Genomic DNA, 17670 nt, shown 5'->3' with positions numbered 1-17670 from the left:
CTTTAAGAGGCTACAAACAGAAATAGTCTTTTACGTCCTTTTTCTTTTGCCACAGATCAGCATCTGCCGGCCACCATGTGCTGGCATCTGTGAAAAACGCCAAAAATCACAACGGGCACCTTTTGTTTCAGGGCTCGGACTACATCCACGTTCGTCTCATTTGTGAAGTTTAAAGATTTACTTGCTTTGATATCGTGTCTCAAACATTACTACACTTGTATACTTGAAAGCAGACCTCACTGAACGACTTTCTCCCCTCCTCAGACTTCACATCAAAGTGGGTAAACGCTAACTTTACCGCCTGATGTGAAAATGATGTAAGACTCTGCCTCTTTACAGAAACATCCGACAGAGGCGGAGCTGCTCCAGAGGCACAGATACAATCATTTGTTGAGTTAAAACCCTCGAGGGATGAAAACGAAAAACTGTTTTTTTTCTCCTTCTAGCCGTTCTAGCAGCAGACGCTAATTGCTCCACACTGAAATACTTCAACAACTATTTGATGGGATGCCTTGAAATTTCATACTGACATTCATGTCCCTCTTCAGGATGAACTGTAATAACGTTGGTGATCCCTTGACATTTCCTCTATCGCCACCAGCAGGTTAAAAATTTCAATTTCAACCAACTGCTTGGATTATGACCAAATTCCCGCGAAATTAATGACATTCCCATCAGCCTGGGCTGTTGTTTTTGTACTGATAACGAGAAAATGTTAGCGTGCTAAAATGCTTAACTAAGATGGTGAACGTGGTAAAAATAATACCCGCTCAACATCAGCATGTCAGCATTGTCTGTGTTAACATGTTGACATGTTAGCATGGAGTAACAGCCTCACGGAGCCGGTAGCATGGCTGTCGAATCTTATTTTTTTGTTATCGATTAATCGTTTGTTCTATTTAACGTCAGCAAATAGTTAAAAGTGCCCGTGGCAGATTCCCAAAGTCTTAAGTTACGCCTTCAGATTCACTGTCCAAAACCCAGAGACATTCAGTTTACTATCGCATATGACAAAGAAAAGCATCAAATTCTCACATTGAAGAAGCTGGATAATTGAATAATTAAAAAATAAAAAATGACAAAAACAATTATTTGATTCTCAAAGTAGTTGCCAATTAATTTTCTGTTGATCAACTAATCAATTAATCGACTATCTGTTGCGGCTCTACTCAAATAGATTTAAAACATTAGGACGAAGTGGTTGGTTTGGCAAACGCATGTTTGTTTAACTGTCCCAGCTCCATTAACGTAATCGCTGTCGCTGTAGACTCTTAGTTTTGTTCGAACAAAGATCAGAAACGTTTGCTGGTTCCAGTTCCTCCGAAGTGAGGAACTGCTGCTTTACTCTGAGTAAAGTATCTGGGTTTCCCACCGTTAAGTTGGACGAACTGGTGTAACAAGTGAAGTAACCGGAAGACGTAATTTGGGCGTTAGTATATTTACGATTTACATTTTTCAATATATCCTGCCAATTTTTAAAACCAAACAATAAATCAATCAATCAAGGAAATAATCAGATTAACCGCCGCTGAGAATGATTGTTAACTTCAGCCCTAAAGAGGAGTGTGCACCTGTCTGTGTGAGATGAAGGAGAAAAACAATCAGGTTTAATTTTGCAGAGGAGGAGGATTCAAGCCGGTCCATTGAGGTGGTGAGATTATATCAATGAAACTGCTCTGCTTGGATCACAGTCAATTGGAAGTGAAAGGAGGAAATCCGCCGCGATCCATCTTTTGATGTCTTAAAATGCTTCTTCCTAGAAACCTCGTCGTGCGTCCTCCTTACACCCCTGACAAGAAGACTCAGCCTCTTTGATCAGAGGAGCTACAGTCAGCACAGCACAATGTGACAAAACACTGACACGGGGAAAAGTATGCAGACAATACACCGAGCATAAAGAATTTGTCTCGTGAAATCTCTGGACTGATTCGATCTGAAAACTCCCCAGAGCTCGTTTTATTGCTTCCGCCGGAGGGATGGAGCGCTCAGGTCATGCACCGCTGAAGGTCAAAGCATGAAACCGGTAAGGAGGATGAGGATGATGCGCAATCACCAATTTGGCGTCATAGTCTTTGTTTAAAGTGTCATTTTTCCTGCATTGTATCACATGAAATCCTTTTGCTGCTCTAAACACCATCAACGCCGCCTAGAATTTGGATCAGTTACGTCTTCACTCTAAAGTTAAATGAGATTCATTTCAATCACCTCTGTTACTCCACATTAGTGACAGTATGTGCACAAACTTCTGGTCTCAGATTGTTTATAAAAGCTGGAGCAAATCCCATAAATCCTGCAATTTGTTCAAATAAAAATAGCAAAAAATTTGAGGTAGGAAAAAAAAACATACACAAAAAAAAAAAAACCCACCATGTGCACAAATACGATGCCGAAAGCCTGAATGTGAATCACACCTGGAGACGACAAGCATCTAGACTTTCCTCCCCCTGAGTCTGATTTCCAGCAATGAAATGATTTCTGCTGTGACCATCAGTACTTGTCTGAATGATGTTGCGCTCATTGGTCCACACTGAAAAAAAACAAACAAACGGTAATCTATGTATCTACGGTGACAAAAATGTTGATTATTGATTGATTGATTGATTGTTGTGACACACTGAAATAACAGCTGGAACTAACTGGCTTTTACTACTGATTGTTCACAAGCTACTTGATCCAAATAATGGAGCTCCCGATTCACAACTGTGAGCTTCACGAGCTCCAACCACTGATCTGATGCAGAAAACGCTGAGGTGGGACTCTCCTGTATTTAACTTGCCGCGATCAGCTGATCACTTCTCTGGAGAGGAGTCTCCACTCTGTTGAGCTAGAGAAACACAGTTCACCGGCGGTGGTAGAGGGACGTTACAGAGTGATGTGTCTTTTGTCTCCCAAACAATCTTCGGCAGAGTCCAGTCGACGGCTTGGAGAGAGAGAGACATTAACCGAAGACTTTCAGCGGAGCCGTTAGAGGACTAACATTAAGCTGCTATAATCTACCGCCGGTGATGTTTGTCATTTTAACCGGAGAAAACGACGGTCAGTGCCGGCTTTAAATGAGAAGCTGGATGTTTTTCAACTTTGGTTTTTGCTATTGAAAAATAACGAGGAGAGATAAAAGGCGCGACTAGAGATTCGTTAGCTTCGGAGCTTAATGAATTCCGGGTATTTTGCCAAGCGGGAACCAGATCCAAAATGGATCCAGCTATCAGAAGCCAACCCTACTCAGCACGAAGAAACAAATCAGCAGTTTTCATAGGGAACTAAAAGTATAACGTTTCAATAATAAAGTTGCAGGTTTGAAGACTATCTTAACAAAACAGAATTCCAAAAAATCTATTTTGGCATTTGCCATAATATGGCAAAGACTTGACGATTATTTCTGTCAGACACTATGATAAAAAGAGTCACCATTCAAATAATTTTTTTTTAAGCAAAAATGCAAAACATTCTTTGATTCCAGCTTCTCAGTTGTGAAAATTTGTAGCTATGCTTTGTCATGTATGATAGTAAACCGAATACATTTGGGTGTTTGACTGTTGGTCAGATGAAACACGTGATTTAAAAGGCATCAGCTTGGACTTTGGGAACTTGCAATGGACATTTTTCACTTTTTAAAAAAATGACATTTTAGAGACCAGAGACCATCAATTAAGTTGAGAAACTAACTGTCAAATTAAATGATCCTAAAATCTATCGCCAGATGGCTGACTTCTCTCCATCCTTTGTGCCTCTAAAAACTGGCCGAGGGAGTGTTCACTTCCAGCTGGTGATGAGGAAGGTGACGGACTCATTAATTAACCTCCGATTCATTATGCCCGATCTTATCCGTCTGAACCTCGCACCCGTGTTCACTTTTATAATGAGAAGAGGGTTTATCTGTGCGCATAAAGTTTAAGGTACTGGAGGATGAGCTAGGATGCTAATAAAATAATGCTATGAAGAGTCTTTATTTATCAATTAACTTCAAACAAAGAGCAGTAAACGGATAAAAACCTAAATCACATCAGTATTTGCTTTGACCCCCCTTTGCCTTTAAACTACCACCAGTTCTCCTCGGTACACCCGCACATAGTTTTTCAGGTTCTTGGCAGGTAGGCTGTTCCAAGCATCTCCGTGACAACCTGCCACAGTGTCTCCCGTCTCTTCATGTGATCCCGGACTGGCTCCACGAGGCTGAGATCAGGGCCCTGTGGGGGCCAGACCATCTGTTGCAGGACTCCTTGTTCTTCCTGTCTCTGAAGACAGTTCTTTAAGACTCTGGCTGTGTGTTTGGGCTCGCTGCCCCGAGGAAGAATGATTTTGGGACCGATCAGACGCCTCCCTGACGGCACTGAGGAGGAGACCACTAATTCTGACCAAATCCACGACTCCACTTGAAGAAGTGTAGCCCCAGACCTGCAAGAAGCCTCCACCAAGCTTCACTGTTGCCCACAGACACTCATCCTTGTAGCGCTCTCAGGTGCTCTGGACTCAATCAGTCCAGAGCACCTGTTTTCGCGCATAGGTGAGTTGCTGTGGTTTTGTTTCCTCGTCAGAGAAATGGCTTTTTGGGCCAGACTTCTCCAGATTGTCCGTGACTGGTTTCTTCTGGACATCTTCTGGTTTTGAAGTTAAGTCAGCTTGATGCATGTCTTTGGTCCGCCACACTCAGCTTCCTTCCTTTTTAGACTTTTAGATGAAACTCTCACAGTTCACACATCTCAGTTTTTATTTCCCCCTACACAGCCTTCTTGATTTTGGTTCAACCTCCATATTACACTGTTGATCACTAGCGCCTGCGTGGTATAACTGTTTACTCACGCTCGTGGCTACAATCCTACAAATTCCTGACGTTCTGTATCTTTAACGGCATTAAAATATCCCACTGGAATGTTTCACTGTCTGCAAAGGCACATGTTTAGAGGTTTAAGATACGATACCTTCTATTGTAACCAATGCAGAAGATATAAAAAGAACCTTAACAAGAACGGGAAGCTGGCTGTTACCATGACGACCAGGTTCAAGGACACGGGGGCAGAGTACTGCTGGATAAACGGACACACACATATACGGGCTAATCGCGGCCTTTGAGTTGGCCCTCCGCAACATTTACTCAGTGAAGAGTCGCTTCATTATCCTGCTCATTCATTCATTCCCCTCCATCCCTGCCTCCCTATGTGTCTGACCGTCCTGCAGGTATACAGATGTGAGTTCCCTAATCACCTGCATGCACACGCAGGCAAAAAAACAAGAGCTGCAGCCACAGCGTGCAGCAGGAAACACTTCATCCCTGCCTCGTCCTCTGTCCTCGCTGCAACCCCCCCCCGCGGAGCTCCTTTTCTTTTCTCCCTTTTTCTTTTGCATTTTCTCATCAAGACGATCCTCAGCTCATTCAGGCGGAGGAGTTGTCCCACGCCGGTGAGGTGACCGTGTCCGAAACCGGGAGCAGTGCACGCTCAGTGCAACCCGAACCGGAGCATTATCAAGCACACAAATATGTATTGTCAGCACTCTGCATAATCCCGCCGCTACCTTTCCAAAAGGCTCACCTCACCTCAGCGAGCAGACCCCACCTCCTCGTGAGAGAGAGCGGCAGCCACCCCCTGTGTATACATTACCCACCACCTCCCGCATCGACCAATCAGGAGCCAGAGCAGGGAGGCAGACTTGGAAAGCACATAGTTACAACAGCAGATCTATACGTTTGGCTCTCGGCAGGAGGCGACAGGCCCGGCCGGAGCGGGGGGGGGCTTTATGTGAGCGGTCATTACAATGCGGGGCATCCCCGAGTGTGTTTTGGCAGAGAGCCAGAGCAAGGGCCACATGCCCACACACACACACACACACACACTCCTCACTCGGGGCTGTAATGCTCTCCACTACTCTCCATTAAATTTAATCGCTCAGTGTCTCTGTCGATTCATTTGTGCTTTCAAGTGTGTGTATGTGCACAGAAAAAAAGGTATGTCACACTGACGGGGTAAAGAAGAATGAGGGTGGGAATGAAGGAAAGAGAGAAAGAAGGTAAATCTGCTCCTCCTCATACTCGGAGGAGACGGCGTGGATTTACAAGCTCCTTTTAGAGGCTGAGAGTGATGGCGTTGGTGATGGTGTGGGCGAAGGTGACAAGTGAATGTGGAAGAACCAGTGTGAAGAGCCATGTGGAGAGGGAGGAGCGAGCTAAAGACTGCGGGGGAAAGACAGCTGAGTAAATCTTGTCTGAGAGAAATTCTGAGGTCGAACCAACAAGAAAAAAAAAAAAAAAAAGCTCGTGCCCCGGCTGTTTCCTGTGGTATTTGCAAGTGTCCGAATAAGCTGTCGTGCTCGTAAAGGTCGGACATTTTGAACCGCGCCAGTTGAGCCGCCACAGCAGGTACAGGGGTGCTCAACAAAAATTTTGCACCGCTCACTCTGGTTCAGAAAATGAGAATGAGGCAGCCTGCTAGAGTAAAAGGTCATTTGACTTGTCCGTCACCCGCCGCAACGAAGCAGGGATGACGGTAACCATGGAGCCAAGAGGAGGAGGAGGAGGAGGAGGAGGGGGTTGTCCCCCGGACATGGCAACCACTATATCAGGGCTGAGGTTGTCATCATCACCACCACCTCGACTTGTACCCAGTTTAGCACTGGGCCATCAGGTAATGTATGGAGATCGCACACAAACACACACACACACACACACACACACACACACACACACACACACACACACACACACACACACACACACACACAGCTGCAGTCACAGCCTCAGAGGAATACCAATGGAAAGACAGACTCCCAGACGAGGACACACTTGCCTCAGGTCTGAGTGTAAAACCTGCTAAAACACACAGACACACACACACACACACACACACACATATGGGCGAAAGAGATGAAGGGGCTATGCAGAACAGATGAAGCCCCCCTTACTCCACATACACACACACACACACACACACACTCACTAACATATATATACACACATAACCATACACATATATATAATTATATATCTATATATATATAAATATAAATATCTCTATATATAAATATAAATATCTCTCTCTGTATATGTATATATAAATATCTATATCTATATATATAGATATAAAACCCTTCCTCCCCCCTCAGGCACCATGCAGCACTCAGGATGAACCCAGAAATCCTGACGTCTCATGGTGAGGTGTCAGCTCCCATACACACCCTGGGCTGGATGCACTGCATGGGCAGGAGTGGTGCACATGCTGGCAGGCAGGTGTGTGTGTGTGTGTGTGTGCGCGGGTGTGTGTGCGTGCGCGTGTCTTTATGGCTGGTGTGGTTGATCAAGCATAGGTGAGAAAAGGTGGGTGTGACTGCTAGATTTGGCTGCAGGGGTGCAAGAGCTGTGCCCGGTAAAAGATCATGATCTTACCTTTGACTTGGCTCTCGTATTCAGCGAGGATTTCTTTGTCCTTCTTGCTTTTGTTCGAGTTTGACATGTCGCCACGGAGCAGGTGACCGATCGGCAGGTAGGAAGGAGAGAGAAAAAAAAAAAAAAAAAAAGACGGAGAAGAGGAAAAAGCAGAAAAAAAAAAAATCCCGATTTACTTCCCTCCGCGTGCACCGCCCGAGGCTTCACACTCAAACATGCTCGTTGGATCCATCCAGTGCCGCAACAACACAGCCAGTAGTGGCCTCGCACCTCCACGCCGAGGAGCAGGAGCAGCAGGAGGAGCGGGGAGGAGCGCGGGAGGGGTGGGGGGTGGGGGGGGCGTGAAAAAAATCACGCACACTCACAGAGAAATTACCCGCCCGTGACTGTCGCCGCCTCCGCGAGGACCAACTGAAACCATCCTGTTGATTAAAGAAGAAGAATTAAATAAGAAGCTGCAAAATTAGCTGCTGCCTCGGCTCGTGCAAACACTAGCGCGCATGCACACACACGCACCGGTCTGCAGGGAGGGAGCACCGGGCACACGCCCACTAGGTAGAAAGGCAACGGACCACACACACACACACACACGAAGAGAGAGAGAGAGAGAGAGAGAGAGAGAGAGACGCACGCACGCACACACGCACACCAGTGTGAGCCTTTGACGTTATCTTCACCCCGCCGTAACCTCTCTCACACACAGCCGGACGCGCGCGCGCACGACCTCACGCACGCAGGCGGACGGACGGACGAACCGGCCTCCGCGACAACGGAGACGTTACCGATAAGGGGTAAAGTGAAAACGCCGGTGAGCAGATGGGTGTGTCCGCGCTGGAGGCGGGAGCGGGGACGTGACGGACAGCCGCGGTGGCCGGCCAATCACAGCGCGGCAGCGGAGATGAATGGACGAGCGTAGGAGCGGCGGAGCGGAGGCACGAGCTCAACTCGGTGAGAACTCGGGAGAGATGATCGGAGGAAAAACGCGTTTTTGATTTACCGGTACATTAAAAACGACACTCGCAACAGGTTCAGTCCGGTGGTTTTTCTAGACCATCACGCTCCGCACCTGCTCATTCGGCCATACAGCGGAACCGTTCGTTGGGTCGGTGTGGGTCTGGTCTGCCTTCACATTTACCATCACTCAGCATCTATCTGTGTCTTTCAGCCTCATCAGTCCGTCCGTTGCTTTCACTGACCGGTTTCCACCGTTTGTTCAGTACTTTTAACTTTTTCGTGCAGTGTCTGCAATGGGGTTTTTTGTTGTTGTTTTTTCCAACTATGTCCCAGTATCTTAAGTCTCTTCATTGAAAATAAAAAGTTTTCTTTTTTCATTTTCTTTTTTTTCTTGAATATACTTCAAATGCTGATTCTTCTGCTGTGACGAGGAAAAATCTCAGCTCCAGTCCTTCGTGTGCTTTTGACCCGAGGATTTACACATCACATTCATTCAGAAAGGTCCAACTGCAACTGAATGTTGTTCACAGCCCAGCGCTACCGTCTGCTAAATCCCTCTTCGATGCTAAAACTAGTCCAGGATTATTCATAGCCTCGTTGCTGATTCTTTTCCCCGTTTAATTGTTCGGTCTGTAAAATGTAGGAAAGTAGTGAAAAAAGCCTTTTTACAATTTCCTTAAGTTCGTGGCTTCAAATAGCTTGTTTTGTCCAATCAATAGTCCCCAAAAAAAATACCTCGATTAAATGATTATTAAAACAGTTGCTGATAAATTTAGTCGATCAATTGATCTAATTGATTAATCGACATGTAGTTTCACTTGTGACTGTGAGATTTTTTTTTTTTTTTTTTGACCATCTGTTCTTCTTCCGAAATCCTCGACGCTAGCATCTGACGTAAACACGATAAACCGGTAAGTATGTTCTTTTTTTTTTTTTTTTTTTCTCCGCAGCGTGTACACACTTTCCGTTAAAGTCGAGGCTGATAAAGATCATCTCCGCAGATCCTCGGTCGCACCGTCGCTTCATCGCAATTCGCTCCGAGTAGATCGCTGAGGGAACGCGGCTAAATTCGCTCGCACCGTGGCATAGAATAAGCGAGTTGACAAAGCAACTGCTACGGGCGGAGGTGGAAAGCAACCGAGGACACCTGTGAGGTTCTTGCCTTCTACTTGAATTCTTCCATTTTGTGGACACCTCAGAAGGGGAAATACGGTACCTTCTACCCGATTACAGCTACAGTCACTTTTCAGATCAAGATTTCACACATATAAACATAATGTATACGTCATATGCATAGAAAACATACAATGAGCTTATGAAATGCAACGCGTCGCTACAGATCAATCCAGCGTTCCCGACCTTGCTGGGTTCTGACCCCTCACAAGATCTGCACGAGTTTCCAGCCGTCAGTTCCACCAAGAGAGACGTTTGCCCCCTAAACCTCTCCCACGGTTTCATTTAAAGAACTGTTTAACAGTCTGGCAGAGGCACAATTATCCACATCCAGAATTAATAGAGATTTATGGATCAGATCTTCTTTCCTCTCCCATTTATCATCTCACGACCCCCCCTCCTTGGATTTATCTTGCAAACCTCTGAAGGGGGTTCAGAGTTCCCAACCCCCTAGGTTGGGAACCACCGGATGGGACCGCCAAAGTATATATTAGGTAGCTAAAGTCAGCTCCAGCTCCATCAGCTACAACAGTGTAATGAAGTCACTCAGTCACAGGAGACACTCTTCAGCAGAACCGGTACTTTTACTTCCTGTGACGTGCCTGACTCGTTTACCTGTGTTCCCATGTGGTCTGCCCTGGACTCCACCGGTAAATCAGCAGGCGTCGCTGCCCATGGCCGCCCCCCCCAGTCCTCGGACACCAGACCCCCTCTGCTGGCCGGCTTGTGCACCAGTCTTGTCCTCAGCCCTCGTCTCCTCGGTCTAAACGGAGCAAAGAGCAGGAGATCAATCACAAGGTCAGTCGAGATATAGGTCACAGTGTGCCCTACGAACAGCAATCCCTCAAATCCAGACCGGACCTCGGTCAGGTCCTTGCTGTTCGAGGCCATTTGTCTCCACCTAGTGGTTTCATGTGAAGACCTTCACCTGATGGATTCTCCACAGGTAAATCCCGACTCTGACCTGGGTTAACCCGTGTGTTTTGTCCATACTGTTGTGTTTGGGGTCCCACAGACCCTGGTACTAAAAATGTTAACTGTTTATAACCTTTCCTTCCGTCCTTACCTTAAAACCCACAGAAACTGGGCTCGAGGAAGGTGACAAAATACATAAATAACCAAACATCAAGTGCTGTGATCTGTCTGTTGGTCTTGTTTATTAATAACAAGGAATTACCGTGAGTCACAGAAGGCTAAACTGGGATTTTGTCTTTTAGCCGTGCTCACCAAAACATGTCGCGCTGGTCGCTGGAAAATGTCCCCGGCTAGTAGAGGCTCACCTCCTGACCCTCGTCCTCCGGTGGGATTCGGGTCGTCTGCCGGGCGAACGTCTGCCGTTGGGGAACCAGAAGCCAACCAGGACTCCAGAGCACTTGATTGGTCGATTGTTGCCGATTTAATTTTCCGTCCATCTTGATAGATTAGATGATTGACAGATTAAGTCTTTTTTTTATTCCAAAAAAAAATGCTGCCAAAATGTGAACATTTGCTGGTCCAGTTTTCTACAGAAAAATCCATCAGTAAACTTGGGCTTCAGGGAACAACGATGGGCATTTTTCACTATTTTTGGCATTTTATACATTAAACAATCAATTGATTATTAAAGAAAATAAAGATCATATTAATATTAATAATGAAATCAATCGTCCGGTGTAGCCTTCTTGGTCTCCCATGCTGGATTAATACGACCTTGCCCGAGGGTTTTTCTCTGTGTGTTAAACTACTTGAAACACAGAAAAAAACTAAACCAATTTGATAAAAAAAAAAAAGACTTTAAAACAAATGAGCTGAATATAAACTGAAACAATTAAGGTCTTAACTCAGATTTTGGCACAAGTTGCCTCTACAAGACCAGGGCCTCAGGACAGAGCTCCTGATGTAGTCAATTTTGTTCTTCAGTTGTACAAAGTTCTCACAAATTAGAGATTGATCAAATTATGTAGACAGGAATGATAAGGAAGTAAACATGGGGCCTTTGGGGCCTTTGGGGCCTCTGTGGATCTGAGGCTCCTGGGCAGCTGCCGGTACTTCCCGCTCTTTTCCAGCTCGATGCTCTGTGCGATTCGGCCCCTGCTTCGGACTCACTTGTGGATCCGTGTCCTCGGAGGTGCCGGGCAGGAGCCGGTGCATCCCTCATCTGGCGTGTCGTCGCTACGGTCGATGCCGCCTGCTGATATCTCTCGCCTGCTCCTCCGGGATCTTCCTGGCAGCTTCGGTGGCAGTGCGATGATCTTAAGTCTGCAGGTGTTGGTGGAGTCAAATTTGAATGCAGCAGAGAGGCGGTATAAAGTAGGAGGAAGTGGGAAATGTACTTGGGCTGCTGGTCCGTTTAATCTAACCGATTTTTGCTCACGTTTCTCGCTGCAGGTTTTGTGTGTCTGTCAAAACTCATGCCGCATACGTATGTGTGTGTTTATCACCAGTAGGTGACAGCAGAGCACCTCCGATGGCAGGCCCCCGAACATCATATCCCTCCTTTCCTCTCCCAAACCACCGCACACAACGCTGACCTCGGGAGGAACTGACGACGCGGACCAGAAGAGCAGCCCCGTGCGTCCTGGGTAATGGAACCAGGGGGTGAGACGTGATCTCCGCGGAGAGCTGAACACCTATTGCATTACGTAGTGCTGAAACCACATTTTTATAAAGAGGCAACAAAAATAGGTAAGTGATCTCTAGAAAAACAAATACCTTAAACAGTACAGTCCTTCAGAACAGATCAGGATCGCCAAGGGGTCCCAAGACTAGTCTGAGGAGTCAACAAATTACTAGAGATTTTTTTTTTTTTAAATGTTACCGAAAATAGTTGACCTAACTTTTCTCTAATTATTGCTTTTTCTTGTAAAATCCTGGATACAGTAACTTCTTCAGGTCATAAAAAAATCCTATAAATAAGTCTCTTCCTAGTGGTTTTGTGCCTCTTTTTTTATTTCTCTCTTTGTTTTGTCTCTGTGCTTGTTTTGCGACTATGTGGTTGTTTTGTGTCCCCTTTTCAGTAGCTTTGCGTCTCCGTCCGGTTGTTTTGCGTCTCTTTGTGATCATTTGTGTCTCTTTGTAGTTGTTTGGTTGACTTTCGAACAAGAAATGTTCATCAGGAGGCTCCGGTCTGGGACCATCGGAACCTGTATCCAACAGGCCTGCTCAGTAATCGGTCCATGACACTAACAAGCCGGGTACCTATCACCTTCTGAATCCGGCACCAGGGACCTCCACAAGGATACATGGGAGGGCACCCTGAGAACCGCTGCTCTAAGCAGACCGACGGTATCAGCTGCCTCCCTGTGCAAATAATGTATGGGATGTAATTTGTAAGTCATGCTGCATTGCATACAGTAAACTATGGACCCCATTAAGGACCAGGGACTTAATGGTCCCGTTTGTTGTATAGCTTCCTGTTGTTTGGGCTTATCTGTCCCGGGCAGAAAAACATGAGCCAGGGTCTGCGGGCCCGATATAAGAGACGTTCAGGGTTTCAAAATGTTTATGCCATGAGTCTGTAAGGACATGTTGAGTAAACTGAATTTTCTGACTTTATGTCCCTTCTTCTCTGTCAGAAATTGTGCTGCAGGGGGACAGATCCACACATTAACATTCAATACAAGTTCTAATTCAGTATTAGAACTGTAATACAGAAATCAAAAAGGTTCCTTATTTCCATCCGTCCATTTTTTACCGCTTTTCCGGAGGCGGGCCGCGGCGGCAGCGGGTAAAGCAAGGTAGTCCAGACGCCCCTTTCCCAAGCGACGCTTTCCAGCTCCTCCTGGGGAACTCTGAGGCGTTCCCGGGCCAGATTACATATGCAGTCTCTCCAGCGTGTTCTGGGTCTACCCCCGGGGCCTCCGACGAGTTGGGCGTGCGTGGAAAACCTCCAGCGGAAGACCAGCTCAAATCTGAACACGCAGACATGAAACACACACTGACGTCATTCACTGTGACTTACCCTTCCCGAGGACACCGATGTCCATCGAGAATAAACTTCCAGAAATCTGCTTAGAAATCATAGAAAAAAAAGAACCTGCTTGCGAATCATCACATTTTCAGGTTTCCTTCAGTGTCACAGCGATCCAGTGACAGTTGACTATACATGCATGGCTGCACTGCAAACAGGAGCTGCCGATAGATGAATCGGGACACTCGTAATGGTACCACTATGACAAAATGTAAAGAAATATAGTGGCTGCCTGTGTCTGGCATTACAACAGCACATCTGATGAGCTTTCATCGGGTCTCGCTCTCCCGATGGTTTTCATTTTTTTCTGTTATATTGGTTCCCAAATAGGCCTATATGTCGGAGTTAACGCGTTACCATCTGTCAGCTCAGCCTAAACATTTTCACACTGAGCTCATAGATATGTAGACGGACGAGCAGCTCTTCACTCACTCTCTCTCTCTCTCACACACACACACACACACACACACACACACACAAAACACAAAAAGCCCCCTCAGAGATCCTCTTCAAAATTCAGGGACGTCGCTCCAGAAGAGATTAAAATTACTGGCGGAGCAGCGAGTCCTAAGAATAATACTCGGTAACTGACTGTAATTACTCCTGGGGCGGGGGAAAATAATTACCTGCACACTCACTCTGGACTGGATTCAAATCACTGCCCAGAGCAGGTGACGTTAAAAATCACCCCACCTGCCCCAGGGACATTAATCCAATCTGACTGGGGCTGGAGACTAAAACTAAATCAAAATTAACACTGATGCAGAGTTGCTCAGTTGGACACACATGCAGTATTTATAGAAGACAGAGGCCATAACCAGGACTGAAGTGGAGCTGGTGCAGGTCCCAGAGAGAGAACACAGACTCCTTCTCACTTTCCACGTCTGCTCATTTCCCTTCTCCTTTTCGCAAACCTGTTGATGTTTCCTCTCCCTCCTGCCTCATGTTCCCTGTTCTTTCCAGACCTGCCCCCGCAAGCTGCTGACCTCCCCCACAGTCCTTATGCATGACCTCTGGCCTGGTAACTCGGCCCACACATCGTTCCATCTCTCATCTTGCGTCTTTGAAAGCCTTTTGCATCCACGACTTGAGACGACCTCCGTAACACCAATTCCCTCTCCAGTCAGCAGAGAAACTACTTCTGAACTGTTTTTGTTTTTTTTGTTTGTTTTTTTCCCCTAGAAGGCTCTACACTCCTACATAAGATCCAAAGTGTCAGCTTTGCAAAGAGAAAAGAAAAAGAATGATAGAATATCAACATATGGAAGCATGAGAAAGTTTCGGTACAAGAAGACGGGAGAAGTTCATGTTAATGAAAACAGGTCCGTCCTCATATATATATTCCACCAGGTTTCTATCTGGTTACTAACAAGATGTTTAAATGACCTTAAAAATGATTTCCAGACTTAATTATCTTGTTTGTACAGTCGTGATCATTTATTCAGTTTTTTTCTGAAAGGAAATGTTAACAGCAACTTTGTTTTAATGCACAAGTATCCCTTCACATGGTTGTTTTTTTTTTTTTTTTTTTAAACTGAACAAGACCGTAAATCGTCACCGTCACTGATGTGGACAGAGCACAAATCATTTATTGAACCCAATGAAGCTAATTTTCTTCTAGTCCCAGGACAGAGTGATGCCTACCAGCAGCTGCAGAGGTGAAGCTGGTAAAGATATGAGAGTGGTATCAATCTTCTTTTTTCTTCCTCTTTACTTTTATTTTATAATCAGTTATTGAGAAACTGTGGTAAATGGTTATTTCTTTCTGTTCTTCTGATATTTCATGTTAAGACTCAGTTGTTCTGAATCATCTTTTTGTATTTCTGCTGTTAGATTCTGCTCAGTAGTTTGTTTGTTTTTTTTAAAAAAATTTTTTAATACAAATTAAAGCCCCTAAAATGTTTCAGTTTTTCTACCGATTAAACAGACAAGATGTTACACATTGATTAACCAGCTTCAGAGGTGCCGGTAGGTGGATTTCGTTGCCTATGGACAGAGCCGGGCTAGCCGTTTCCCACCGTTTCCAGTCCGTGTGCTAATCTAAGCAAGCAGACAGTTCTGAATCCGACTCTGTGAATCCAAATCTCTTATCAAAATTCTCTGAGTGGTTTGTTTCATGGGGAATGAAAACATGTTTGTTTAAAAAAAAAAAAAAAAAAAAAGGATTGTTTTTATTTCACTCAGCGCGGTAACAAAAGATATAACTTGACATTTAAGAATCCAGCTTGTCCTAATCACATTAGTAGCTCAATTGGAGATTTTGATTGTGACTTAGGGACCAATTACCAGACGAATTTGACACTGACACTAATAGAAAACCACGTCAATAACTTATCAAACCTAAACCACGGACATCCTGCTGAGCTGAAGGGTTGCAGGACTTTCACCAGATATTTTATCTCTGCCCTGTGTCGTTCATTAACCCCGTCCCCGCTCAGTGTGCTCCTCACCGGGGCGGGCTGTGCTGCAGCTGCACCAGTAAAAACAGCACAGTGAAAGTAATGCTCATTCTACTCTATCATTCAGTGAATATCAGTTAAATAAATCGCTGATGTTCTGCTGCACAGTTCTCCTGAAGTTACCTGAAGGTGAACTCGTTGCCCTACTCATCCTCCTCAAGTTTAAGTCGGTCCACCATGTTTGATGGTTACATATCGCTGAGTTATCACACGTTTAAATAAGTCATTATTATTTTTTTTTTCTTTTCTTTCTTTGTCTGTAGTGTCAGAAAGAGGCACAAGAGATTAAACAGACAAACGTGAATGAGAGATTCGATAAGGAATTCGTTGGCCGCGGAGCTTGATGAACCCAGGTATTTTACAAACTTGGAACAGGATCCAAAAATGGAACTGGGTATCATTTCCATCTGCAGGAGGCTATGAGATTACCATGAATTCCTCCAGCAGACCTCGCTGTCGGATTCCTCCGTAAAAGGGGAAAAAATGGAAGGAAATGATAACCCAGGGAAAGAGAGATAATTCTAACGTATAAACAGAAAGATAAAACCACCATGATTAATTCCTTTCCTTCAAATTACATCCGAAGTACAACTGGGACATTCCACACACTTTTCCTCTGTAGTAAATGGTGTCTGGTATAGATTAGGAGAACAACAATAAAGACTGGCTTTACAAAAGCTTCTGAGAGGACGGAGTGCTGAAAGACATTTACTCTGTGTCTGAATGAATACGGGAGTGAGGCCAAAGGGGAGGGCAGGGGAGGAACAGCCCCCCTCTAGAATCTGTTAGTATCAAAACCTCTGTGTGAAGCCACTGGTAACATTTGGTAGAAAGCCAATCAAAACCACCACAAAGAGATGGCTGCCAAGAGACTCACGATGACCACAAAGAGACGCAAAATGTCAAAGAGACGCAAAATGACTAAAAAAAAGACGAAAAATTATCACAAAGACACACAAAACGACTACAAAGGGACGGAAATCCACCACAAAACGACACAGAATGACTACAAAGACACTTTGTATGTTTCTTTCCAGGGGACAGTCACATAATCTGTCCAGGGCTGTAGGATACTCAGAGTTACACAGCTATTTAGTGATATTATTTCATAACAGTCTTACTATTATTACTGTAGAGTTTCTTATTGACTCTTTCCAGACGTTTCTAAACCGGCTCCCGTGCGCATATTGTCCTGGGAGGAAGAGTGAGGAAGGAAAGAAAACAGAAGAGCTCGATCTGATTCTGTGAATGCATCCATTTTGTAATTCACTATAATATTATGTAGCAGCATTAGCCCCCTTCTTTCTCATTCTCAGGAGCTGGGGGCATTGGGGGGCATTAAGTTGTGGTACCCAACCTGCAGACCAGTATAAATCTGGGAGGTCTTTGAGATGATTAACAGGAAAGTAAAGCAGAGAAAAAAAAAAGGAAAAAAAAAACCCAAACACATTCCTGCTACACCAAATTGTGTTTTTACTTTTCCTTTATTTTTTGTTGATTGCTGGATACTTTGACCCCCTCTGGCCTGAATAAAATAAAGTGGAAATGGTCACAACTGGTTTACTGCTGGATGTGGAAATAACCTACTGCTTGCTAACAAATTCACTACATCAACTTAAAAGGTGACGGTATGTTCTGTGAGTTCCTCTATGAGTCATTATGTCTGCAAACAGGCTTATAATTTACACCTAAATTTGCACACACACATTCACAGACACACACACACTTGCTGCCTGCTCTTGGGTTCAGGCCAAAACTTA

General features: G+C 44.9%; 1 protein-coding gene across 2 annotated transcripts in view; it reads right to left on the bottom strand.

Moving 5' to 3' along the window:
- The window catches only part of LOC120799944 (SLIT-ROBO Rho GTPase-activating protein 1-like), a 31414-nt gene extending 23972 nt beyond the window's left edge, over positions 1–7442 (bottom strand). For both annotated transcript variants that reach the window (XM_040145547.1, XM_040145536.1), the window contains exon 1: positions 7376–7442. In XM_040145547.1, the coding sequence (XP_040001481.1) occupies positions 7376–7442 (67 nt within the window). The remainder of the gene's footprint in view (positions 1–7375) is intronic.
- Between the last annotated feature and the right edge of the window lie 10228 nt (positions 7443–17670).

This window comes from Xiphias gladius, chromosome 2, assembly GCF_016859285.1.
Source record: "Xiphias gladius isolate SHS-SW01 ecotype Sanya breed wild chromosome 2, ASM1685928v1, whole genome shotgun sequence".
NCBI classification, from domain to species: Eukaryota; Metazoa; Chordata; class Actinopteri; order Istiophoriformes; family Xiphiidae; genus Xiphias; species Xiphias gladius.
The sequence above is the reverse complement of the archived record's forward strand: the minus strand, read 5'-3'. Positions and strand labels throughout refer to the sequence as shown.